General features: G+C 37.1%; 3 protein-coding genes across 11 annotated transcripts; 1 reads left to right on the forward strand and 2 right to left on the reverse strand.

Annotated features, from left to right (window-relative positions):
• Window positions 1–1,523: 1,523 nt before the first annotated feature.
• On the reverse strand, window positions 1,524–4,964 carry LOC114726600 (U-box domain-containing protein 15). 3 transcript variants are annotated; one of them, XM_028913229.1, is made up of 3 exons: window positions 4,556–4,964; window positions 4,285–4,355; window positions 1,524–3,447 (listed from the first exon to the last, which is right to left on the reverse strand). In XM_028913229.1, the coding sequence occupies exon 3, from the start codon at window positions 3,400–3,402 to the stop codon at window positions 1,741–1,743; it is 1,662 nt and encodes a 553-aa protein (XP_028769062.1). In that variant the 5' UTR covers window positions 3,403–3,447; window positions 4,285–4,355; window positions 4,556–4,964; the 3' UTR covers window positions 1,524–1,740. The 3 variants fall into 3 exon arrangements, with proteins under 3 accessions (XP_028769062.1, XP_028769063.1, XP_028769064.1); XM_028913230.1 differs by having other exon boundaries at window positions 4,285–4,358; XM_028913231.1 differs by lacking the exons at window positions 4,285–4,355; window positions 4,556–4,964 and adding an exon at window positions 3,659–3,774.
• A 1,977-nt stretch (window positions 4,965–6,941) lies between these two features.
• LOC114726598 (serine/arginine-rich splicing factor RS41) lies at window positions 6,942–22,032 on the reverse strand. 6 transcript variants are annotated; one of them, XM_028913221.1, is made up of 6 exons: window positions 22,027–22,032; window positions 10,700–10,825; window positions 9,229–9,341; window positions 7,759–7,994; window positions 7,342–7,605; window positions 6,942–7,234 (listed from the first exon to the last, which is right to left on the reverse strand). In XM_028913221.1, exons 2-6 carry the CDS (start codon window positions 10,803–10,805, stop codon window positions 7,183–7,185), a joined length of 771 nt encoding a protein of 256 aa, XP_028769054.1. In that variant the 5' UTR covers window positions 10,806–10,825; window positions 22,027–22,032; the 3' UTR covers window positions 6,942–7,182. The 6 variants fall into 6 exon arrangements, with proteins under 6 accessions (XP_028769054.1, XP_028769053.1, XP_028769055.1 ...); XM_028913220.1 differs by lacking the exon at window positions 22,027–22,032 and adding an exon at window positions 10,972–11,065 and having other exon boundaries at window positions 10,700–10,836; XM_028913222.1 differs by lacking the exon at window positions 22,027–22,032 and adding an exon at window positions 10,972–11,029 and having other exon boundaries at window positions 10,700–10,846.
• Window positions 21,551–23,741, forward strand: LOC114726599 (RING-H2 finger protein ATL54-like). Of its 2 annotated transcripts, none has more exons than XM_028913228.1 (3): window positions 21,551–22,015; window positions 23,012–23,134; window positions 23,221–23,304. In XM_028913228.1, exons 1-3 carry the CDS (start codon window positions 21,854–21,856, stop codon window positions 23,287–23,289), a joined length of 354 nt encoding a protein of 117 aa, XP_028769061.1. In that variant the 5' UTR covers window positions 21,551–21,853; the 3' UTR covers window positions 23,290–23,304. The 2 variants fall into 2 exon arrangements, with proteins under 2 accessions (XP_028769061.1, XP_028769060.1); XM_028913227.1 differs by having other exon boundaries at window positions 21,564–22,015; window positions 23,012–23,109; window positions 23,221–23,741.
• Window positions 23,742–25,177: the final 1,436 nt, after the last annotated feature.

Consider the following 25,177-nt stretch of genomic DNA (forward strand, 5'->3'; position numbering starts at 1 on the left):
ATGTTGGCTTTGGAAGTGGGGTCTTAATAATATATTTACTTTTTGTGAAAGTCAACGGGCCAATACAATATGGTTTTCCTTCTAGTTATTCTCCATTTCTTTGTGTCTTCTAAGTAAAGGATCCAACTAATTCTAACACTTCCAATGCACAAATTTAATTAACTCAACCAATTCCAATACTTCCAACAACATGTGCACCGCAACAAATGGAAAGTCGGTATAGCTCTTGATGGGGCCTTTGTTTCTTTTAACAGTTTAATCTATTTGTCTGCCCTCCGTTCCTTCAAATAACTCTAGTCCAAGCGGTTGGACTAGACATATGTACAATCATATTGCCAAATGGAATGGTTTTAACGCGAGATGATAAATGTGCGCATGGTTTGATGGGAGACTGATGATCTAATTGGCCACTAAAAAGCAAACACATATGATACATAATGGAGGGTTTGGTTATTAGGGCCACATTTTGGCGCGCACAATAAACAAAATGGATTGGTGGTGATACAACATGAGAACTTTTGGTGCCGCCTTTTCTCATCAATCTCAATCCTTTGTTTGCTTACAAAGCATGATTAGCTGTAATCCACATTTAATGTTTTCCTAGATGGCGGCTCCCTCATTACATCTGTCAATCCAATTCTATAAATCATGAATATTATGATTCTTTTAAGCACCGTATGTTTCTTTTTAATTTTTAAATAATTTACCATTTTTTATTGCATCCAGTACAACTTAGATATATGGAAGTCTTGTATGCCGCATCAGAAAATAAACAACATTGGTGACGAGTAAAAAAAGGAGCCCCTTTGAGTTTAACTTCATCACGGCCATAGTGATAACTTTGAGATACGGATGATACCTGAAATTTCAGAGGGTTAGAAGAGTTATTCTTAACTGACAAGCGATACTGTTAGATTGCTTTAGCTAAGTTCTGGGGAAGGCTTGTTGGCTTCTTTTCTTGTTCCTTTTCTTAAGCTTCTGCTTGTCTCTATTTCTCCAAAAAAAGAAAGTTAAACAGTTACAATTTGTTAGTGCTGGAAGGTAAATCCCTCCATCTAATTTGGTACACCCGCCTCTCTTTATATCTTCTAAGTTGTGCCCACTTTTCGTCTTCTTTAACCTTAAAAAGAATTATGCATAATCTGATATGGCTCTTCCGCTATACATAATATAATCACATGGCAAGATCTGAATTGTTCATTGGTTATTTATAGTTTATAGATGCTGATTAGTCAACATTCAAGAAATTATGACATCCTATTGTACATCTAAATTCATTTATTCAGACTTATACTGGTATGTGTTTTGAGTTTTATCCAATTAAGTGCACTATCTTCTCAGAGTCAGCAATAGCTAAACTATCTAATTTCGTTAATAGTCCCTCGCAAGCAACTGCTGCATTGGCCTACAATATTAAAGGGATTATGCGACATTATCAAATCAAAGCAATAATGAAACTCAATATCTGATTACTTCTTTTATAAAGTTTATAATGATGATTTAATTACTAGCCATGCAATTTGAATATTTCCAAGATACTAGCTTCTGGCAAGAGTATTTCTACTACAGATTTTGTGCAAATTAACATAAAAGATTAAATATTTATAATAAACTAACATGTTACATTAAGCAAACTGGACCATTCCAGTTTGCATCCTAGGCTACTTCGTTTCATATAGACAATGAAACAAACATTCGATAAGAACAAAGTACAAAAAAAGCAGATACAATGCGCTCTCTCTATTTCCTGCTAAATAGGCTTCTCAATTTCCCTCTTTCCAATCTCTCAAGTAACTTCTTCGCTCCCGGAATCTCCATCTCTGTGAGCTTCTTCAGATACCCGATTGCTCCGTAGGAGATCATCAGTTTCCTACACTTTTGGCTCGAAGAAAGCGATCCAAGGCATGCCACAGCATATTTCTTTGCAGTATTTTGAGCACTTGGATCAAGCAACTGAACAAGACTGGGCACGCTCTTGTCATTCTTCTTCACCTCTCTTTGATTCTGAGACAGCATCATCAAGCTTGAAATCGCTTGTGCAGCCACCTCCCTAGCACCGTTAGACTTAGCCTCCAGCATTTTCACAAGCAGAGGGACACACCCAGCCTCACCAATCATCTTCTTCATCTCTCCTGAGCTGCAAATTTTACAGATTGTAGATGCAGCCGCTTGTTGGGCCCCGGTAGACCCGGATTTTAGGACATGAGCCAAGCGAGGAAGTAGGCCCGTGGAAACTAGAGACTGTTCAGAGACAGATCCTACTAAGTTCCTCAAGGCTCCCATTGAAGATTCTTGGGGAAGAGGAACGTCTAAATAAGCTAAAAGGCTTCTAATTCCATTTTCTGATATGACAAGCCTTCTTAGATTCTCATTGCTAGAAGTGAGATTCTGTAGGCACTCAGCTGCATACTCTTTGGAGTTTAACAACATTCCACAGTTTAGGAGACTGATCATTACCTTAACAATCCCTTCCTCGGCTAGAACTTGTCGAACCTCTGGGACAGCAGATATGTTCTTCAAAGTACAAGCACAAGCAGCCTGTGACACAGAATCACCAGTCTGACAGAGATCAATGAGTGGACGAACCCCACCATGTCCAACAATGGCACGAGCAGTTTCTGATGACATGGAGAGCCTCTGGAAGGTTATGGTAGCCTTCTCTTTCCCAATGGCACTTCCTGATTCAACGAGCCTTATCAGAGGCGGAATAACTCCTTCAGAAATTAACCAATTCTCACAGCTCCCTGATTCCGCAAGACTGCATATAATGGTAACAGTTTTCTCTCTTATCCTGGGAGAAGTAGCAGTGAGCAATTGAACCAAAGCAGAAATGTTGCTACGTGTTAAAACAGCTAAAACACTCTTCTCATCTTCTTTCATTACATCATGTAGTTTCTCTATAGCCCTGTGTTTTGCCTCCAAGTGACCGATCTGCAGGCGAGCCAGTAACTCCCTGATATTGCTCGAAACATCAGCTTCTGATGATATTGCCAACGGCAAAGTGGCCTCCCCAAGAACTCCAGTTTTGATCAACAGGCCGCAATCTTTCAAGTGTAAATCGAGTTTCCCTGACAAGGCATCGAGATCACTCTGCATCTTGAGCTTGCCTTCGTACTTCTCCTTCACGCAAAGCTCGGCCAAATGAATGGCTTCTCTGAGTATCGATGATACAGCCTGCAATTGCTCCTTGCACAGAGCGTTCTTGGAGAAGCATGGATGACTCGACAAGTCTGATAAACGACACGGGATCTGTTCAAGTTTTGATATGATCATCTTCCACCTTCCTGGGAAATTCTTCACCTCCCCGGCCTTCTCGAGAGCAAGAGGGACAAGCTCTTGTGCTTGAAACAACCATTCTTCTGTTGAACGACCATCATCATGATTATTATCTTCAACCACCATGGTTGTTGTTAGAGACGAAGAATCAGGAAACCGGAACTGCCAGAGCTGGAACCGAAGATAGATGATGTTAATGGCATAGAAAAGTGGGGGAGCAGTTACAATCACAAAATTCGTGAATTATAAATTAAGATATAGGAAAATTGTGGGGTACAAAACAAAAAAACAAAAAAGACAATCAAATAGCTTCGAGAATCTTGAAGTGTGCATGATGATCACACGAAGCTTGTTTACTGAAGACAAGACTCGACCAACCAACCTGATGTGCCTGAGATGTCCCACAAGTCTTTTCTATTGCTTTAACAGGTGATCATTCAATGCCCCCTCAAAATCATAACCATAACAATAAAAGAGCTAATTTATTAAAGAATTTGATGGTGAAAATGAAAAACCAAACCCCCGGGGGGGGGGGGACCGATAGAAATAACTTCTAATGGCTAACAACGCCGTCTAACGAAGAAGCCGTCGGTGGAAATTTCAGCTCAAATTACAAAAATACCCTTGAAATGTCGGCCATAGAGACGTCGTCTGGGAGGGTATAACGGTAAAGTGAGACAAACCTCTAACTTTCCTTTCCAACCACGAGAAAGAAGTTTGGGAGAGAAGGAGAGTGTATCAAAGCAAAATACAGGAGCTTTTTCAAGTTTGATTGTGATGTGAGTTCATATGACCCGCAACGGATTCCGATAGAGGCTGCGCAAAGTAAAGCTCTTCTTAGCTGTTGGGTGATAAGTAAAGACAGAGAGAGAGGCTTTACTTTCAAGGGAAGATACAAGTCTTTTTCTACAGTTAGTTGTGTATTAAATTTCTCATAAGGATCATCATCGAGACAAATACATTTTGCGAAAAAAATAATCTAAATAATAATAGGTGTCTTCAAGGTACCTGGAAATCAATTTGACTTGTTCAACTTTCAGATCATGCCACAGCACTCTCGTCCTCCTCCTTCTTCTATACTGCTTCATGAGACCAGTAAAAGAGAGAAGAGAATCAGAGACCTCATTAGCTACCGGAGAGATAGTATGTATGTTAGTTCTGAAAAACAAAGAAAGAAAAGGATGGAAAAGAATGGAACTTTACCTTTTGAAGTAGGAGATCCAAGGTGCAAGAAAGGAAGCTAATAGCTAAAGAAACAAACAACCTCAAAGACACCAACCTTAAAGCTTAAAAATCCACTGTGGCTTTATCTTCAAGCTTTGCACTAGTATCTCTGTGACACTCTGACACTCTCCCACACAATACTCTGAAACTTCGCAATGCTTACAAAATCAGCAATCACAAAACTGTGTCGTTTAATTCATGCTTGCAGGAGACAAACAGCGACTCTGGATCAGGCGCGCCCAAGAAACATGTTCTGTTTACTGATCGAGAAACAGACACGAATCACTCGCATCTCTATGAAAAAGCACAGTAAGAATCCTCAACGAACAGTTATGTGACCGAGTTTGAAACCAAAGAAAAATAATCCAGTTAATGAAATTTCAAGCTTCGCTAAACGACACAAGAGAGCGTATCATCGCTCTTGCATTCAAAAATCAAACTTCACCATTCTCTCTCTCTCTCTCGAAAATGTCAGTCTCGTTGTGTCCAGATGCCCTCTGTAAAAGGCGTTATTTTAGCTTTTGGGAGCTTAAAGGTCGAACAGTTTAATTGATCGGACGGTAGAGATTGGGGATAGAAGGACAATCCGACCGTTGGGATTGGGTAAAATTTTGAATATGCTGGGGATGCAGGAAGCAATCGATATGACGTGGCTGAATCTACCACGTGTATGACAAGGACGGGCCCTTACTTTTCAACGTGTAGGCTATGGTGGAGGAAAATCACACGTGCGAAGGAGACAGTACGGAGAGATTGGCGTCGGCGTTGTGAAATTACATATTCAACCCTGGTCGGGGGCCTGAAAATACAAGAAGCCATAAATTCAAACGTTGACATTATTGATGAATGAAGCCGGTCAAAGAGAGGTGGAGTTCAGTTTAAAATTCGGCCCATCTTTGTCGAATTTAAATAAGAATAAATATCCATAACAAAATGCTAGTCGTACAACATTCTCATGATGAATTAAAAAAAAAAAATAAATGAAGAGAAATTTAGTTAAAACCATATTAGCCAATGAGTTAACAAGCCCTATTTCTTTTTTAACCGAGTGTAGCCTATCTTTAATTATGTGCAAAATTCTTTTGAAATTAAAATCATTCACACATAGCTGTATCAACTCAAATTTAAGTTGCTTTAACCAAAAAAAATTTTCAATCGATAATTTGATCCACCAATTTATGGTTTTTAATTTCATGTTTTATTAACGGAACAAACAGTCCCTTGACTAAACAAAATGGGAGAGTAGCTTTGCGTAACTGGCACGGAAGGCTGTTCCTTGTCGGCTCTCCAACTTTGCGCTTCCTTATCCATCCCTTTCTAAGTTTTTTTCATTTGTTTCGTCAATCTCGTGCCGGTAAAATGATGTTATTCACATTGATATGTTTACAAACTTATATAAAAATGCATAAAGTTTATATTTCACCTTTGTCTTTATTATTAGCTTTTTTTTTTAAACCATAGTGTGTATATTTATATATCTATATAAATATAAAATCAAATTATAATCACTTATTTGCAGAATATAAATTCTAATAACGTTAAAGGCATTCGGGTGCCGTAAGACTTCGATTTTCTTGGGCTGAAAATGAAACATGGACTCAAGAGCCCCATCTTGCTCCTGTGCCCTCCTCGCTGCCTGGTGATTGGAAATTTGAATAAAATCTAAATCTGCGCAAGCAGATTATATTTGATAATTATTAAACCACCAAGGCTTTGAAACAGCACATCGTTTAAACTACAAAGCCCTTAAAAATCATGTTAATTAAAAGAAAATTACTTGCTCTTACAGCGATACTATATTGTTTACCGCTGACAACAAAAAAAAAAAAAAAAAAACAACAACAACAAACCATCCCAGTTTAAATGTTTGACCTCCAACATGTTGATTAAATTTGTCTTGCATGGATATGAAAACATAGTTTACTTGCAAAATCTTTTAACACTGCACAGATTTATGAGCCACAAATTGACTTGGATCCCATGCCCTTGGGGGGCTGACAAAGAAACGTACATAGATAATGCTGACAAATCTGGATTTTTAATAAGAAAATCTAATTAAGCCAAAAATCAGTTTTTCTCCTTTCAATATAATTTTAAAGATTTACAACTCACTGAATAAATATCAGCCTAAATCATGCTACTGCATCAAGCCGCCTCAATTAACCATCTTGCTCTACCCTTCAATTGAAAAATCTAAACCCTTCAAATTGTACTTAAATGATATATAATTGTTTTCATTAAAATTTTGATCCGTCACGAAGCTCGAGTGGCCAACAAGGGCTCCATGAGTAGCAGACCCCAATGCGCATGCTTCACTTGTATTTAATCGAAGGATCAAATGTCGAGACCCATAAGATGATCCACCATTCCCAACCTCTCCTCATGAAGTACTTCATAATGTCTAAATACCATCTATTCTCAACACTCTTAAGTCGTAACCATTAGCAATGGAGATGACAACTTTGCCCAGGCTAGGAGTAAATAACTCAATACAAAAATCCCCACAAAAAATGAAGAGAAAGACAGCATATGATAAACCTTTTCACATTTAGGGTTTTAACTGGATAGATTTCAGAGGAATACATGCAATCAACAAACAAGCCAAGTTTTCTGTTGCCAAACGATGAGGGGGGAAAGTCTACAACCAAACTGAAAATAGGTCTAACATATTCTAGGACATTTCTATTCAACCTCTCCTGGGGAACGGGACTCACGGCGGGGTGGTGGTGATCGGCTGCATAGATAATAACGAAGACAAAGTAAAGTGAAATGAATATAAGAAGACAAAAAATCAAAAGGGCTATATTGTGGTCAACAAGCGCCAGCTTAGCCAAAACAAACCTGTCATATCTTCCATTTAATGGGCTCTCATTCCGTTCATACTTGGGGCTTCCTCTTGGTTCTGCTCTGGAAGTCGGATTTGATCCATGGCCATAGTCTGGGCTACCCCTACCTCTGCGATAAGGGCTAAGTGATCTACCACGACCATACCTCCCATCAGGGGATATGTCTCGGCCTCTCCTATCAGGACTGTATCCATTTCTTCTATCATCATCATCATCTCTAATTGCATACTCCACTGTAATAACCCGATCCAACAACTTGCTGAAAATAAAATACGGACACAACATTACGAGATTTAAAGCAATACAGGGCCATTAGCATGTTCATCACCCCATCATTACCTCTCCACCTTTAAAGGGGGGAAACATCAAGAAAAATAAATAAACATAGCAACTAATGGAAGAAAATTACAACCTCATGTTAGTTGCCTCCAATGCTCTAGTGGCATCCTCCAGGGATTCATACTGAACAAAAGCAAAATTCCTTCTTATCCTTATATTCAATATTTTCCCATATGCATCAAAGTGCCTCTCTAGATCCCTTGTCCTCGTGTGAACAGGATCAAAATTAATGACAAACAATGTCTTCGATGGTCTCATATTAGTTGAAGATCTTCTTGAATCACCTGACCTTCTGCTATCACGTTCTTGCTGCAGCTCATTATGTAGTGACAGCATTAATGTTTAAATGAGAACATTACACATAAGTTTCTTGCATCCCATGTTTATATAAAATACCCCGGCTGGTTAAAGTGATGGAGATATACAGGAATTACATGCACAACTTCCTTTCAAGGCACATGAAAGCATCAGTAAACAAGGGCATAAGCACCCAAAAAAGCAAAAACATTCTCCTTTTTTTTTTCCGGTAAAAAGATCAATGATATAAAATGAAAAGCAAAACTCATTGCAATGCATGCACCATCATCAAGATAAAAAAATTTGCAGTTCTTTATAGAATCAGGTGTGCTGTGGCAATATGAGCTCCTGGAGCCATGAGGCATTGGCAAGTGGCAACATTGAACTCTGAAGCAAATAAATTAAATTATAGTAGTTAAAATAAATTAAAATAATTCAAAGTGAACATAAAAGGACAGGTCAAATAACACATGCTCGCACGAAAAGCTCCAAGTTGCTGCTAGTTTGGGGCTTCTCCACAAAATGGTAATGAAAGATGGAAGTACGAACTTTTGGATTTAATCCACTACCAGCTAAAAATTTTTAAAATGGGGAAAGAAAGGATGCGAAGCTAAGAGATCTAGAACAGAGAGGGTATCAGGGAAAAAGAGATAGAACAGAAAAGATACAGAGAACAGAAGAGGGAAAAGGGTGACGGAGAAGTACAAAAGAGAACCGAAGAGGAAATGGGATGAAGGACTTACCTGATCTGCCATAGCCCTGCGACAGAGAGAGGAATAAAGCATAGACATAAATAAGGAGACATTGACACGTGAGAGCAGGAGTGGTTTCTTTGAGGGGCTGTGTTGAAGGGGTCCATTGAGAATGGAGTGATAACAACCCTCAAATATGAAGGCACCTCTCTAAGATAGGGCCTTCAAATTCCTCACAAGGGAGTGAACGCAAACATGCAACCATTGCCCATGGTGCAGTTGGTTGAGCCATGCCTGTAACAGACAAAATTTGCACTGCCAAAACTCTGGCATTGCACAACTGGTCTGGCATTGGACCATGGTCCCCATCACCGGTAATTATGAAACTTAATTAACATGTGCGTTCCCAAAGTGACATGTCACAGGACTTTCACGTCAGCCTTTGATCGCCAGTACAAGATTCAACATCATCGCACATGAACTTGATTATGCACACCATGATATCTAATTATAATCATATCCATGTTTGAGCAGCTATGATGCAAAATATGTACCTTAGTCCACTCGACACGTATTCGGCGCCCCTTTCTACCAAACTCTGTTCTATCAAGTCTTCTAATTGCATACTCAGCATCACGTTCATCTTCCATGTAAACAAAAGCAAACCCTACAAAACAAGAATGTTAAAAGAAAACAGTGCAGAACATTTCAGTTCAGTTGAAACATTATAAGAGCCAAGACGTTTAGGAGAGGCAGGTAGCATCAACTGATCTAATTTGAGACATAAAGCAACTTAAAACCGAAACGAAAACTGTCAGGAAGTACCACAACACCTGCCACTGTGGTGAAACCATCAAGTTTCTATGTTGAAACATGTCGGAAATTGAACATTGAGCAAAAGTCATGAGGAATGAAAAAGCAATGAATGCTGAGGGAATGCAGAGTGGCAGGGCTAGGGCGGATCAGTTTATTTCTTCTGGGAAAATACAAAGGAAGCTTGGGCACATGCTAGAAAAGAAATGCAGAGAAGCACATCCATCCAAGAAGAGCATGGACATTCCAAGTAATCCTGCGTCAAAGAAATTGTTGAGTATAGGGGGTTTATATTTTCATGAAATCTTGCTTCTTTAAAGGGAAACATATCGTACATCCATTAAAAAGTAATCAGTCAAAGAATGTCTCGACCCTTTCAAGTATCCTCTGAGGACTCAAGTCGTCTTTTAAGAGTTCTTGGATGGAAGATTCTGGAACGTCATTGATAGGAGAACGTGAAGTTTCTAACGCAAGGCATACTACCTTTCCACCACATATACCCTGCAACTTATACCATAAAACTCACAACTGAAAAGTAACTAATCAGTGTTTAGCAGTTTCATAATCATGTAGGATTTTTTTTTTTTTAGTTCTTTTTCAACATGTTTCCGGACTAATATCTGAAAGGGTCGAAGCATCCTTTGTAGGACAATTGCCTTCAATGGTTGTACACATATCCTACTGTTTTTCCCAGACAACATTAATACCCCACTGTGTCTCAGCACAATCGAACACTTCATGGGTTTCATGATCAAAATAAGGCCACAGAAACACCTTCAGTCATGATCCCAGTCATCAATCTGTATATCTGCCTAGGATTTATCTCGGAATTAAACAATGTGTAGTCTAATCACTACAGTGGTACATGAAACAAAACAGACAGTTCATAAAATTAAGTAAAACTAAGCAAGCTTACAATCATCACTTGAAAGAAGATGATTACAATATCACAGCAAGATTATCTATCAACTAAATGATTACTGGAAGCCAGCGTTAAGAAAGTCCAGTTCTTTGAATGCTGACCATCCAAGGTGAATTTTTTCATTATAATCCGAATGCCACAGTGTAAAATAATTGGTAAGAGAAGCAATTGCCCAGCTGCTAACTAGCAATAAGGCAGAGCTTTAAGCCCCGGACCGGAGCTGAATCTTAAGAGACATTAGGTGAAAAGAAAAATGAATACCAATACAACCAAGATGAAGAATAGCATACCAGACTTCAAGTCCACTCTGTCAACTTTCCCATATCTTCTGAAGAGTCTCTCAACATCAGACTGGCGCGCATCGAAATCCAGGTTTCCACAAAAGACGGGCCTCATCTCCAGCGGCAATTTGAAAGCTCAGAAAATCCTTCCACAACCAAAAATGCAATATCGGTTTGAAAATTAAACAATAGCCAAGGCGAAATTCGACGGGTCATTGAAGTTAAAAGAAGGAGCCAATGTAGATCTGCGCTTCATGGAAGAAAGAGTGAAGGATCCATACCTCTTTGAAGCCTTGAAGAATGAAACCCTAGGCGCGAGACGCGAACTTGCAAAATGAGAACACGGACGAAACCCAACAAGTCGTGACTTGGGAAATGAAAGCATTATCGAGTGTATTGGCTCACACAGTAAGCACGTGGCCACGGGGGCCCCTTGGTAAGGCAAAAAGCCTCTGAGGACCAAAAACGCAAAACAAAACAAAAGGCTTGCAGGGATATCGGGGCAAATATCTGTTGGGATCCGAGTACCACCTCATATATATCCTCTGTCCAATAGGAATGCCCCACCTCAAATAATTTTAATCCACGTGTCATCTTACTGGTATTCTGTAATTTGTTGTTTTAAGAGATGAAAAATTGTTTTCGCCCTACCGCCCCTCTTTTCTTTCTCACATCCCTCTCCCCTCTCTCTTCATCAGTCTCAGGCCGTCGTCTTCTCCTTTTTTTTCTTTGGCTCCGACACTGAATTTGCCGCAGGTGCATCTCGACGGCCGACGAGCTTATAGAAAGTGCTTCGAGTCTGGCTCCTCCACGTCGCCGTGTTGTGCCATTGATTTTCTCAGCCAGTAGTAGTGGCGACTCTGAAGAGGATGAAAGGGGGCTCGGGGAGTTTAAAGATGGAGATGAAGGAGATCATTTTGACAGCAACAATTGTGATGTTAATATCCCCATGCTAGGGAAGAAGAAGCGAAGGATGCAGTTCGCTAACACTCTAACTATTTGTCTTGCGTACCCATGATTCCAAGTTAAAACCCAGGTTATTGAAAATATGGCTTTTATTTGCATCCAAAAGGAATTAATGAATAGTATGCGGATTAAATTGGGAAGAATATAATAATAAACTATTGGAATCTTTTTTCTGATTTGCCTGAATGGATGGCCGTTGTGTCTGCGCAAGATCCTCTACAAGGTTCTTCAAGTCTGCAAAGCACTATTGAAATGATGCATTTTGTAGAGTGCAATTATTCCCAAATCACAATGGCAGATCCCATCCAGATTAATCGACTTGATCTTTCTACGTGAAGTGTTCTAGCTGACTCCTAGAGGCTTGCAGGCTGCCGAGATGCGCCTGCCGTAGATCCAGCGTCAGTGGCCGAAGAGTATGAGATTGATGAATGGACAAGGGTACGTAATGGTGTGAGAAAGAGAGAAATGGGACAGCAGAGGAAAACACAGTTTTAGTAAAACAACAAATTAAAGGACATGAGTAGGATGACATGTGGATTAAAATTATTTGAGGTGGAGAATTCTTACTGGACAGGATACATGTGAGGTGTTACTTTAGGAGTACCAAAGACTTTCTTGTTGGGATCACTCTGCATTGTACAATGAGTAGAAAGTAAATAAATAATTTAAAGAAATTAAAAAAATAGTTGAATTATTTATTAATTAAAAAATAGTGTTGATTTTTAAAATACATTTTAATTATCTGTATTGAAAACTACTTTATCATATAAATCCTTTGATAATTAAGTATAATTAATAAGAATATCTTAGAGAACAAGGTATATGCTCACTAGCTTTTATAATGGAATATGATATTTTAATTTAAAATCAATATATCAATTTATAACTTCAGTTTGGGATGCAAAAATTAAAAATCTCAACAACAAATCTTTAGTCCCTAATAATAAAAAGTGGCATTATGTTTCAAACAAGTTCCTTAATTAATTTGTCATTTTCCCCTTTTTCTTAATATAATTTGCACTATCAAATCACATAACAATAACACACGAACACAATTTCGACCCTCACCGATTTCACATCTGATCTAATACATACAAGCATCGTACAGAGGGGGGAAGGTATTAAGCTTCCAAACTTTAGACTATAGATCGCCACATGCATATTGTTAAAAGCTTGTTAAAACGCTCTTTGTCTTAAAGGGTATTTAGATGGAAACCAAACAATGGTTTTAGAAGTAATTTTATGGTTTACGAAATAAATATGTAGATAAGTTGATCTCGATTTGCGGAAAAGTGCTTTTCAAAAGTACTTCTCATACTATCCAAACACTCTCTTAATCGGAGCTTTTTTTGTGTGTTCACGGATAATATATTCATCATCCCGGCCCATTACAAACAAAGAGACGACGTAACAATGAACTAATTAAACTTTGCTTAAGAAAATATAGTATATAAAAATCCACTTGACCAGATGCCATGTCTTTACACAACTATCTCTTCTGAAGTTCAATACATGAGAGAAGCACTCTTCTTTTCCTCTCTTCTTCTGATGCTATATTCACATGCATGCTTATTTGGTCTCCACCCATATTCTTCGTTAACTAAGATGCTCTCTAGCCATGGAATGCGCTAGCCGGAGAGAGATGGACACAGAGGTGGGTTTCATTAATTCATTAAAGAAAATGACCACCGTGTCTATCTCTTTCTAGTTACATGAACTGCTTGGTTAGAGGGCATCCGAATTAGCGCGGCGCTCTCGATTTTCTGATCAGTTGCCGCCAATACCATTATATGGAGATTCATAAGCACTGTAAGGCGACCCAAAATCACTGTTATTTGGGGACTCACTGAAAGTTGGAGGCACAAGAACTGAAGAAGAAACCTTAAACCTCTTGCTCCTTGATCCCTCATCTTGTTCATCGCTTCCATACACGTTATTATTACCATGATCCGGACTATCCACCCACCCCAACAGCTGCTCCAAACTAAGCCCTAACTGCTCCCCGCCGGCATCTGAACCGTCAGAGTCCAAACCAGGCTGCCGGAACCCGAACCACTCGGAGCTGCTTGAGCTCTCCCAGGAAGTAACCGCACCCGGTTGATCTCCTACAGGCGGCACTATTATGCTGGGCTGCACCACTTTCTCCACCATATCATTAGGGATTTGGTTGAACTCGTAGTTTCCGTAGTCAGAACTAGCCCTTCTGTGGAATATGCTAGCGAGGGTAAAATGGTCAGTTACCCTGCTCTTGGATGGTTTATTACTGCTACTACCATCGCTTGACCTAGCCATTATGCCCTGAAGATTCTTGCTCAACCTGGCTTTCAGAGAAGCAAAACTCAGTCCACTTTGCTTCGATAGGCCCTCGCTAGTGGCGGCGGCGGCGGACACGAAGTTGGTTCGGGCGTTGTCTCCGCGGAGGGCCCGGGCTGCCTCGTCGTAGGCTTGGGCGGCCTCCTCTGGGGTGTCGTAGGTTCCGAGCCAAAGCCGGACGTGCTGAGCAGAGTCCTTGATCTCGGCGACCCATCGTCCGGACGGCCTCTGACGGACCCCTATGAACCGTTTCGTCATCGTGGCCTTGTCGTTGGATTGTGCTGGATGCCGGTTGTTATTTGATGATGAAGGCGACGTAGTCGCACAAGCAGATTTCTTAGTTCCAGCTCCTGCCATGATTAGAGAGGTTATATTCAAAATAAGGCTTTAGGTGTGGGTTTATTTCAGGACAGTGCTGTTTCTGTTTGCCTTGTGTGTGTGTGTGTGTGAGGGGGAGAGAGAGAGAGAATTTTGCGTGTTTGCTTACGAATATCTCGAGTGATACAGATATTGTTCTTGTGTCAGCTATATATATACAAGTAATAGTGTAACGGGGTTGCAGGGAGGTTCGTACGCGGTGCCCGTCTTCATATTATTCTAGTATTAATATTTTCACAGTTATCTTAAATTACATTCCGCCTAACATATTAGTCTTTTTCTCACATATTTTAGTGTTACAACTCTACGGTGTATAATCATTTCAAAGAAATGCTTTCGGGATGAGAAGCAGACCTCAAATTGATACGATAGATATATATATATATATTTTGGTTATGATGAAGTGAGCACATATATTATCAGTTTGTACGTTTCATGAGATAGCTCCATATTATTTAATACTGGTTCTAAATATAAGAGTTAGTTTAGTATAATTTACACTAAAAATTAACTCTGTATTTAGAATTAGAGGCGACATGTGTGTGTATATATAGTTGGTTGGCCATGGGCGACATATAGACTTGGCACAACTTGGTCTTATAAACTCGGGGATTTTTCATACTTAAATAAGCGATCCAAACCGACGGCTCAGGATTCTTCAAAATTAAAATCTGGTCCGGACTGACATGTAAAAGGTTGGCGGTTACCGTGTGATGCGTGCGGCTAGTATAGTTATGCCGCATAACAAGCTGGTTAAAAAAATGGTTATACATACTGTATAAAAGTAAGTAGCTATGATGTTGCGTATACGTATTAACTATAGTATAATAACCCATACTTGGAGTTGTTAAGTGTCTGTGTGTTTGTGGAACCAGTTTCAATGCTCATCATTTTGATGAGCACTCTAAACTCATCAGATCTGGATCATTTATATCTAATGTGAATGGTCCAGATTTAAAATCTTTAATTAATCATTTTTAAATAGAAAAAACTATTTTTCAAAAAAAATAATTCTATACATATAAAATAATTATTTAAATAAATAAATAAAAATTAAATCTAAACTATTCAAATGAGAATTGATGAGCTTACCGTGCTCATCAAAGTGATTAGTACTAACACTGGTCCGTATTTGTGTGTATGCGGAGGGTTAGATTAGATATTTATGAAACCGGCGTACGGTGCATATCATCATAACAATATAAAAAGTAATACGATGATATATATTTATACACACACACACGCTAGAATCCAAAGTGAACCCGGTTTATGATAAATTGGCATGATATGATCCAAAACCAGGGAATTAATTAATTGAAATGGATTATATCTATAACGCCTGCAGATAAGAAGTCTGCTGTTTTTATTGTGCAAGTAAAACACTCAGTCATGATTGGTTAACTACCACTCGCATCAACAATATATATAGTGCTTGATTCTCCAGTGGCGACAGTTTATTTGAGTGACAGACTCTTAACAACAGTGAGCATGAAGTTTCTCGTCTCTAACTTAAATCATGCATGGCAGCCTCAGTTTTGTAGTTTATTTGTGATTGAATTATCGTGGATATTGACGTGGATTTAATTTAAGTTTGGTGTCAGTTAAAATTCATGCATGCAATTACATGCGTATGTGCACATTCATACTAGTACTACTTACTTGGCCTTACTAGTAATAAGAATAGATGTCAGAAAGAAGCCGACAGAAGAAGGGCCTTGGCGATCGAGGTTGTCGGCTTGCAGATCAAGACCGGGCTCCCTACGTTCCTCAGTAATTTACTGATTGATATTGAATGAGCGACGTCCATCGTGTCGTCTTGCAGCATTGCCGTTTGCTGGCAAGATGATTCCTACCTTGTCCTTTCCTCTGTTCCCATCCCCCTCGTCATTGAGCATGGACCATTATTTCCTAATTTAGTATGATTAATTAAATGAGCCAGGATGGTTATTTAATTTTGTCCTCAACGTCCACAAACGACGCATCCCTCCCATGACCATGACCAATCCCTTCATTTTCACCAGATGCTCCCGAGTTTCTTTCTTTCCCTCTTTTCGATCTTTTGTCGCTTTTCAAGAAGGAGGGGGATCGGGGTTTGATTTGTCCGGTGGCCTGGGTGGATGTGTTGATAATGTAATAACCGATTACGACTCAGAATGGGCTAGGAGGAGAGACTCTTTATATGCTCATGAATCGGTGAAAGGGCTCCTCGTGAAGGGGATCCGATGCTACCTTGATGAGTTTCAAAAAGTTTGGTTTTTTATTTTGTGTTCCCCTAAAGGCTAAGCTTGTCCGTTCTTCAGTGTTCCGTCGCAAGACTGGTAGTTCAGTTCCCCTCGTCTTTTTTACAAGGGTCTATTTGGCTCAGCGTACACGAAGAAACTAGCTGCATGAAACGTATTTTAATGTATGTTGATTGGCGGGGCAAATAACTTTGATGTTGTCTTGTTTACTTCAACAGGAAGGGAAATAATTATGCATGAACAATTCTATTGTTGTCTTATTCAAGTTGGTTTTTAATGAGTTACAGGAATAAATGTTTGATAAAATATATTTATGAACGTTTTATAATTATAATCACATAATGATCAATAAATAATTAATACATGTTATGAATCGATATTTTTACGTAGAGGTGAAAACAGGCCAAGTGACCGGTGGCCTGGCCTTTTTTTTTTTAAAAAAAAAAAAAGAATAGGCTCAAGTGTGTTTAAAAGCTTGTTTAGCTTAACATGTTAGGTCTAAGTTTTTTAATAAGCCTATCAAGCCAACTTGGGCTTGTTATAAATTCAAAATTGTAATATTATGAAAAAATTATTTAATGTTATTATTTCTTAATGTGCTCCTTTGATTTTTCTTTTTATACATAGTTAAATGCTTTCTTGAATTTTGAAATACGGATAACAAATGAAGATAAAAATATAATTTAACATAATAATTTCAATAGATAATGTGATATTTAAATTTTTAAAATATAGATAAAATGGCAACAAAATTTTTGTTCTAAAAAGATCATTAAAATGAAGGGGAATAAGTGATAAATTAATTAACTTATGTGTTATGAATTATGATACCCCCTATATTTATTGTAGACTTAATAATTTTCTCCCTATTTATTGGTCTTATATAATTTTCCTTAGACATAGTCTTATTCCAAATTTTAATCATATAATTATAACTAGTTTTCAATAATATGCTTATTAATTATTTTAAGATTTAAAATATTTCCTATGACATTAAAATCTAAATAAAAGACAAGACTAAAAAATAATTATTAGGTCATATGTATGTTTTGCTTTCTTATCAGTATGTGTATTTTTACTATGTAATTTAAAATTTTTAAAAATACAAACTTTTTAACATGCTTTAGGTTAGGCCAAGCTTTTATACAGATCAAGTTTAAACTAAAAGATATATAAGCCTGTAACAAGTCATAGGTTAAGTTCATACCAATTTGCTACAAAACAGACCTAACTTGTTTTCGCCCTTATAATATGCTCCAATAATTATCATTGCCTAGTTCAACTCCAGTATTATTACTTCATGGCATCGAGATTAAAAATGAAAACAATAATCCTTCGAAATCTGGATTATGAGAGTTGGGAGCCAGGTGAGTCATTTTTTATTGGAAAATAATAAAAAAGGAAGGTGAAAATTAATAAAATACTAAATCAGGAATATCAATAAAAATTTAGTGTTGTCAAGACTAAATAAAGTATTATTACTAAATCTGATTTGGAATTTAGTAATTTTCAACTTCTTTTTTTTTTATTTGGATTGAATTTTGTGGGGCAGGTGTAGATCTTATTGTCTTGATTTGCTGACCACACCCATCCTCCCCCGCCCCAAATTTCAAACCTTGAAGAATCAAAATAAATAAATGTACATACCATGTTTTATTATTGGGATTTGAATATATTAAATTAAATGAGAAGTATCATAAAATAACATGCAATTGGGGTTTAAATGGAGAGATAAATAATTAATTTTAAATTTTCATATGTTTTTCCTAAATTCTACATCTTTAATTCAAATACAATCCAAAGGAATTAAAAAAAAACACTTCTATAAAAAATAAATCTTAAGCCATCTTAAATAATACAATTCATTAGAATTTAAAATTTAATCAAATATTTTAGCCCATGCATCGCACGGGAGAGAAATTTCTAGTTAAAACAGAAGAGGAAATGAATTAATCGTCCTATAAAAATCGGTCAATTCTCTTCTTTTTCAACCGTTCGAAATTATCTTTTCCTCTTCTACTTTTTAAATTTAAAAATCAAGACGGCGAACTTATTTTGTTGACTCTACATACATAGTAACTTCTCCCACTCCCAGAGGGGAGCAGCTAGACAAAAGCTACGTTGTTGTGTGTTGTGCCTGCTTACATACACTTCATTTATTTGATACCTCTCATAATAATTACTACTTCCAGTCTTTAATATAAGAGCTAGTTGACTAATTTGAATAGATTAAGAAAGTTTGTTAAGTTAGTTATTTATAATAAATATGTTTTATTTTTTTTAAAATACCCTTACTAATCAAGTGTATTAGCTTTAATATATGTAACTACAACAAGAACTACCACAACGAAAAATGGATAAATATGAAAGACAAAGTGAATTGGGATCTTATATTTAAGTTTAAATTGATAGTTAAACTAACTCTTATATTAGGAACCAGAGGTAATACTACGTGATATTAACCCAATAGTTGGCTGCAGCTTGAATTATGTCATTCGACAAGTAATTAGTTAAGGGTTAAGCTGCATCCAGCATTCTAAAATATTTTTTTGAATGCATCCATTACCCTAAAATATTTTGTGATACATCTATCATTCTAAAGTATTTTCTAGATGTGTCAAGTACCATAAAATATTTTTTTACGGATCCAGTGCTTCAAAACAGTTTTTTATGTGTGTCCAGCACCTAGAAATTTTTTTTGGTGTAGGAGGCACAAAAAAAAACTTCAAGATGCTAACGCACCTAAAAAATATTTTGAAATATTGAATACACCTGATAAAATATTTTGGGATGCTGAGTACACCTCAACCCATCAATTAATTCATCTAAGGCATTTCTGCTTCAAGTTCATAACATGATTATTGTACCCCCAACCGTAGGTAGCTTCAATTGGTTGGAGATAATCACAGTGTTCGCATTGTTCCTTATATGCTGTCAATTCAATTGGATCGGATGCGCATTTGATTATCCACCTCACATCTATCTAATTAAACAATAAGCGCCATCCTAAGTTATCAAATGAAAAAACTCTACGCACATAAAACACCAACAACTATTTTAAACACAGACACACACACAAACACACTTATAAGTTTGCTGGAATTTGAAAGAGAGAAAAACGTGAAGGATTGATGGATGAATCAGGATTCAAAGGGTGTTTGAAGTAAGTTTTCAAAAATAATTTTTCTCGATTTTGAGCTAAATACATAAGAAGAGTTTTATCGTAATTCACGTAAAAATATATTTTGTTAGCGGTTCAGTAAGCTTCCAAACATCCCTTGAGTTACACATAAGAAATATTTTGATCCAACCTCGTGCTCTATTTACCCAGCGTCAGCGTTACTCTTTCCTCATCCGATTAACAAAATTCCTGGCGTACTTGGAATCGTTTCCAACTGTTTCCTCTGTTGTTTGACTTTGACTTTGTATCTCTTTTGTCGTTTCTACCCAGCAAATAATTGATGATGACACGCTGACAAATTTCAATTAACAAAAACAACGGAAAGCAACTTGGTGCGTCCTATTCCTTTCTTAAATCATTCTATTCATTTCAATTTCCACTAAAGAGCTGTTGCGTGGTTAGTCTTACACTAGATTCTTCTTAATGGAATAACTACGTACATTATCACAGCTTCCAGTTTCCCCGGCACTAATTAACCGCCACGGATTCCCCCCTTGGTATTATTATTATTATTCTGTTTTTTCTTAAAAATAAAAAGTTACTCCGCGTAAATTTAATACTGCCTCTCATCCTCAACATGCAAGCTAGCTATAGATTTAATTTTGTTCTAAATATAAAATTATAATCTATTTTGTCTCTTATATTTAATAATTTTTTTAACGTGGTCTTGACAGTGCAGTGTTTACACGTGATAAAGGGTTTTTATTATAATAAACATAACCAACAAGGATATTTTGGAAAAGACAATGACTATTTATTATAAATAATTAAATAAAATAATTTTTAAAATTTTTAAAAATCAATTATCTAACTCTTATATTGAGTATTCAACGTAATATGATGTAATTAGTATTCTTCTTAGATAATCAAAGTTTATTTCCTCCCATTCTAATAGCAAGAGTTAATTAAGAGGTTTGTTTTTGTATTAAGGGGGTGTTTGGATAAGAACAAAACTATAATTTTAGAAGTGCTTTTACGGCATACGAAATAAATATGTGGATGAGTTTGTTTTGATTTGCGGAAAAGTACTTCTAGAGTTTCCTAAACACTCCCTAAATATAAAATGTCAAATATGAGTTTTTATCAACATGGTAATGCTTAAATAAAGTGTTTTAGAAAAATCAATATATATATAAATAATTAACTTAATTAATTTTTTTAATATCTATAAATTAATTATTAAGTTCCTGTGTTTAAATCAGAAAGCAATGTTATTTTTAATTAACAATATGAACAATATTTTTATTTCGTAATTCTTTCAACCTCAAATCTGGTACTTATCCAAAAGGAGGAGGCACGAAGATGGGACATCAGAGTACGTACCAAACGATGCTGGTACCGTCGACCCCTCACTTTTGCAGGCAGATAATTGCTAAGGATGAGAAACACTACTGATTATTTTGTTTTATGCATGCTGTTAACTAGGACCGCTTGTACCTAGCTTTATCTTCTTCAAGCTGTAGCTTGCCTTTGTTACTAAAAAAAAAAAAGAGGAGGCAAGGCGCGAGGAGTGAGGACGGGGTTGACATTTGACACTTGCTAGATTCTGTACCTTAAAATTGCACAGAAAGGAATCTCCCCGTCCCATCCCGGCCCCGTACCTATATTTTTAATTTTTTTCTCTTTTATTGTTGACATATTTTGCCGCCAAAAATCCGCAGCCTCCCTCAACCGTCGATATGGTGGGCCCACCTACCTTGATAGGGGAATTGGGCATTGGGTCCCGCGACTCCGATCCTTAGCAAAGCAAGGAAGCAAGAGAAATGGATGGAAGCGGGTCCTCTTTTACAGCCATCCATGCCATTATTCGCTTTGAGTCAGACCAAAGCGACTCCGATTTCATCTCTAGTCTTTATTCTCTCTGCTCGATTCTTCTCCCTCGCATCAGAAATCGCCATTTCTGAGTTATTTCTCTGTTTTGGGTCTCCTTATTAATTTCTCTTCTTCTCTTGAACTTCTTGGTGGGGTTTCTGGGTCGTTCCGCTTTCGTCTTTTCTCTGTGAACTACGAAGTGGGTTTCTGATTTTGGCTTCTGGGTCTGTTTGTGTTTTGGTTTTTGATTTTGTGAGTTAGGGGAAATTGGAGATGTTGGGCTCAAACACCAATTTGGTGACCACGGTAATTGGATTTGGCATGAGTGCGACTTTTATTGTGTTTGTCTGTACAAGAATAATCTGTGGAAGGCTGCGAGGGTCCTCGGAATCTCATAATATGTTTGAATTTGAACCTAGGATGGACATAGAACAGGTAATTTTAACTTCGCCTCTTGCTTGTGAAAATCACTTATTCGTGCACTTTGTTCAGCTTTTCTTGAATTGCGTATCTCTAATTTGTGCACGGTTATGATTCCTCCATAACTGAGCTGATCCTACTATCTTCCACATTGCTATTCAAGTTAGCTTCGAACCTTGAAGCTCATGAGAATTGGGACAGCCGCCAACTTTCTATTGTTCTTTAACTTCTGATACTGATGCAATTAGGTAAATGTTGTATTCTTTTTCTTAATAGTAAATACACAATATCCCAAGAGTGAACAACAACAACAACCAAGTTTTATCTCACTAAGTGGGCTCGACTATATGGATCGAATGATGCCATTGAGTGAACGTATAGATTTACTCCCGTTAGTCCCTTCGGTATACAGATTGGTGTATATTTATTCTATTTTCAATGACTTGCTAATTAGTTTAGACTTCAGTGACTGATTCATATGAAAAGATAGTTCGGCGACTATTATGTGGTTGGGTTGGGTTGAAAAGAATTGATATCTCCTAAATAAGGTCTTAAGTTGAGCCTTGGGGATAGAAAAAATAAGATTGGTAAAGCTACCCTAGACCAACTTGGCTTGATGGTTGTCAAAGGGGGGAAAATGGATTAGAGTGTAAGGAAATGCATTTTCAGGGCCAAATTGTGTACTTTAGACCCGTGCTTTCGAAAAGTGTGGTGGATAATAGAACGAAGCTGCTATAATATTTCATCAGACGTAGAAATGGCAACGGGTTCTCTGTATTTAATTACATATTCTGCCCCTTTATTCTCTGTATTTAATTACATGTTCTGCCGCTTTATTCATGTCTTTCAATGATGAATTTGTATGTCCTAATCTTCCGCTCACCGGAGATCTCTTTAGTATCAAGGCCTTACAACGGCATTCTCTCTCTCACCCTATCCCCCAAAGAACAATAATCTGTGTTTCTTTGACTTGAGTGCTTTGAATTTTAATTTCTCACTGTTTTTCGATAGCCAGAACATCTTGTTAACCGCTCAGAACCTGTTCTTGTTACTGCAATTCCCACCATGAAGTTCAACCGAGAGGCTTTCAGTTCTAGTGAAAATACACAGTTAAGTTTGGCCACTCATTTGCAGGTCATAGAGAACCTCCTTATATACATTCATCAAGTAGTAGGAATCAATGAAATTGATGAATAAATGAACTACTTTTGCCTCTGCAGGTGTGTGATCTGTTTGGCAGAGTACAAAGAAAGAGAGGTACTGCGCATCATGCCAAAATGTGGTCATAGCTTCCATCTTTCCTGTATTGATATGTGGCTGAGGAAACAATCCACCTGCCCGGTATGCCGTCTTCCATTGCAGAATTCTTCTGAAACAAAGCATATGAGACCGGTAACGTTTAGCTTAGGGCAAGGTGACTCTCAGACTTCTGAAAGTGGAGATATTGAGAGGAATACTGAACCTGTGCCGGGGAATCCCTTGTCCTTAGAGGAATCAGATGCGGCAGAAGCGGAAACAAGGCAATGATGTGAGAGAGCCAAGCAAGGGCTTGTTGTGCTCAAAATAGAGTAGTGTATACTTTGTTCATCCACATGGGAGTGGAAGCTTCTGTTTGGGATTCAAATTCTTTGTCTATAATATGGGATTGGGATTGAATTGGGCGTGTAAAAAACAGGTAATATCACGTGTATAAAGATTTCTGCAACTTAGATGCACATAACATGACTCCTTTAGACTCGGATGTCATTGGCTTGGATTTTTGTTGATTTGATGGTAAATTTATGGTTAAGTTAGGATTGGGGAGAATAAGATTAAGAAATTGAAGGGATTGTTTGATCTAGCGAAACGTATTGATCACACGTTCCCTTTTCTTATTCTCTTAAATCCAAATATATTCGAGTCTCCATGCGATGCGTTCCAATTTCCATGTGGGAGTTTTCTGAAAATGTTTTTAAAATTTTTTTTCATAACAGCCAATTAATAAAATGAAGCAATTAACCTAGCTTTTCCTACAGCTTATGTGTGTGCATCATGGCCATACCACCAAAAAGCAATAAAAAAACTTTCACATTTAACATGGTGATGATTAAGCCGTGTACAAACTGACCATTAAAAGTTAATAACGATTTGTCATGGACATTGGAATAAAATCATGCCATATAGTTAAATGATTTGCAAGATACTCCTTTAGTCTTATTTATATGATAGAGAAAAAAGACATTTTTTGGTCTTATTTATAGGGTACTGAGAGAAATTTTTTGTATAGATGTACAATTTTATCATTCATTTATTATTGTGTTGACTTTGTTTATGTGAGGTATAATGCATATTAAATAGGGATAAAGTTGAAAAGTTGTTAAATTTTCAATGAGAATTAATAAAATTTAAGATTTTTCTTGATTTATGTAAAACATGTTAGAAGTGACTTATAAACAGGACTATAAGAGTATAGTATAAGAGAATGATGATGAGGGGTTTACATTAACAAAAAAAAAACTAGTTATGAAATCAAAATGACCACCAGGTGTTTGTGAAGTCAAGGGTGATGATGAAGTCTAGAAAGCTGCATGATTTTTTTTTTTTAAAAAAGCATGAAGTTATATGATTTTAAATGATAATGTTGTTTTGGTTAAAAAAATGGTTATGTTGTGATAATAATGCATTTTGGGGCGGTTATTAATGCGCAAATTCAAATATGAAATCGTGGCCTTTTTAGACTAATCATTAATTGAGGTGGTAATATGGGTCAACCCGTGAGTTGTAAGTTGCCTCATGATAGGTTAGGGTTAAGTAGTGCGAGTTGAAAAAGACATGTGTAATGACGGGTTGACTTTTAGCTAACCTTAACCCATCATGGTGGGTTGATAGGTTGGCCTGCTAACTATTATTTTCTTTTTTTTTTCTTTTCAAATATTTTTTCTTATACATATAAAGAAAATACAATGAAATTTTTATTTTTCCTTCAAATATTTGATTGAAAACACCAAATAAATGATATTAGTATTTTTTAAAATTTTTTAGATAGGATGTAAAATATAATAATATAATTATAATAATTAATAAAATTTAAAAATATCAAAAAAATAAATACGAGCTAGCCTGCGTGTTGGCAGGTTAGCTTACTGCGGGTTGTGGGTTATACGATACGGGTTAAAAACATTGTATTGAAAACCGGAT

This window comes from Neltuma alba, unplaced genomic scaffold (genome assembly GCF_004799145.2).
Source record: "Neltuma alba isolate B1F8T4 unplaced genomic scaffold, ASM479914v2 tig00012396_pilon, whole genome shotgun sequence".
Classification (NCBI taxonomy): domain Eukaryota; kingdom Viridiplantae; phylum Streptophyta; class Magnoliopsida; order Fabales; family Fabaceae; genus Neltuma; species Neltuma alba.

Bases quoted from the DNA above. Each gene is read 5' to 3' on its own strand.
- LOC114726598 (XM_028913221.1), bottom strand. From the start codon at position 10,805: ATGAGGCCCGTCTTTTGTGGAAACCTGGATTTCGATGCGCGCCAGTCT. The intron at 9,342-10,699 runs GTATGCTATTCT...CTTGTTTTGTAG, and splicing joins CAGAGTGGACTTGAAGTCTG to GGTTTGCTTTTGTTTACATG. The intron at 7,995-9,228 runs GTACATATTTTG...AATGAGCTGCAG, and splicing joins TACGTGTCGAGTGGACTAAG to CAAGAACGTGATAGCAGAAG.
- LOC114726600 (XM_028913229.1), bottom strand. From the start codon at position 3,402: ATGGTGGTTGAAGATAATAATCATGATGATGGTCGTTCAACAGAAGAA.
- LOC114726599 (XM_028913227.1), top strand. From the start codon at position 21,854: ATGTTGGGCTCAAACACCAATTTGGTGACCACGGTAATTGGATTTGGC. The intron at 22,016-23,011 runs GTAATTTTAACT...GTTTTTCGATAG, and splicing joins CTAGGATGGACATAGAACAG to CCAGAACATCTTGTTAACCG. The intron at 23,110-23,220 runs GTTAAGTTTGGC...TTGCCTCTGCAG, and splicing joins AGTTCTAGTGAAAATACACA to GTGTGTGATCTGTTTGGCAG.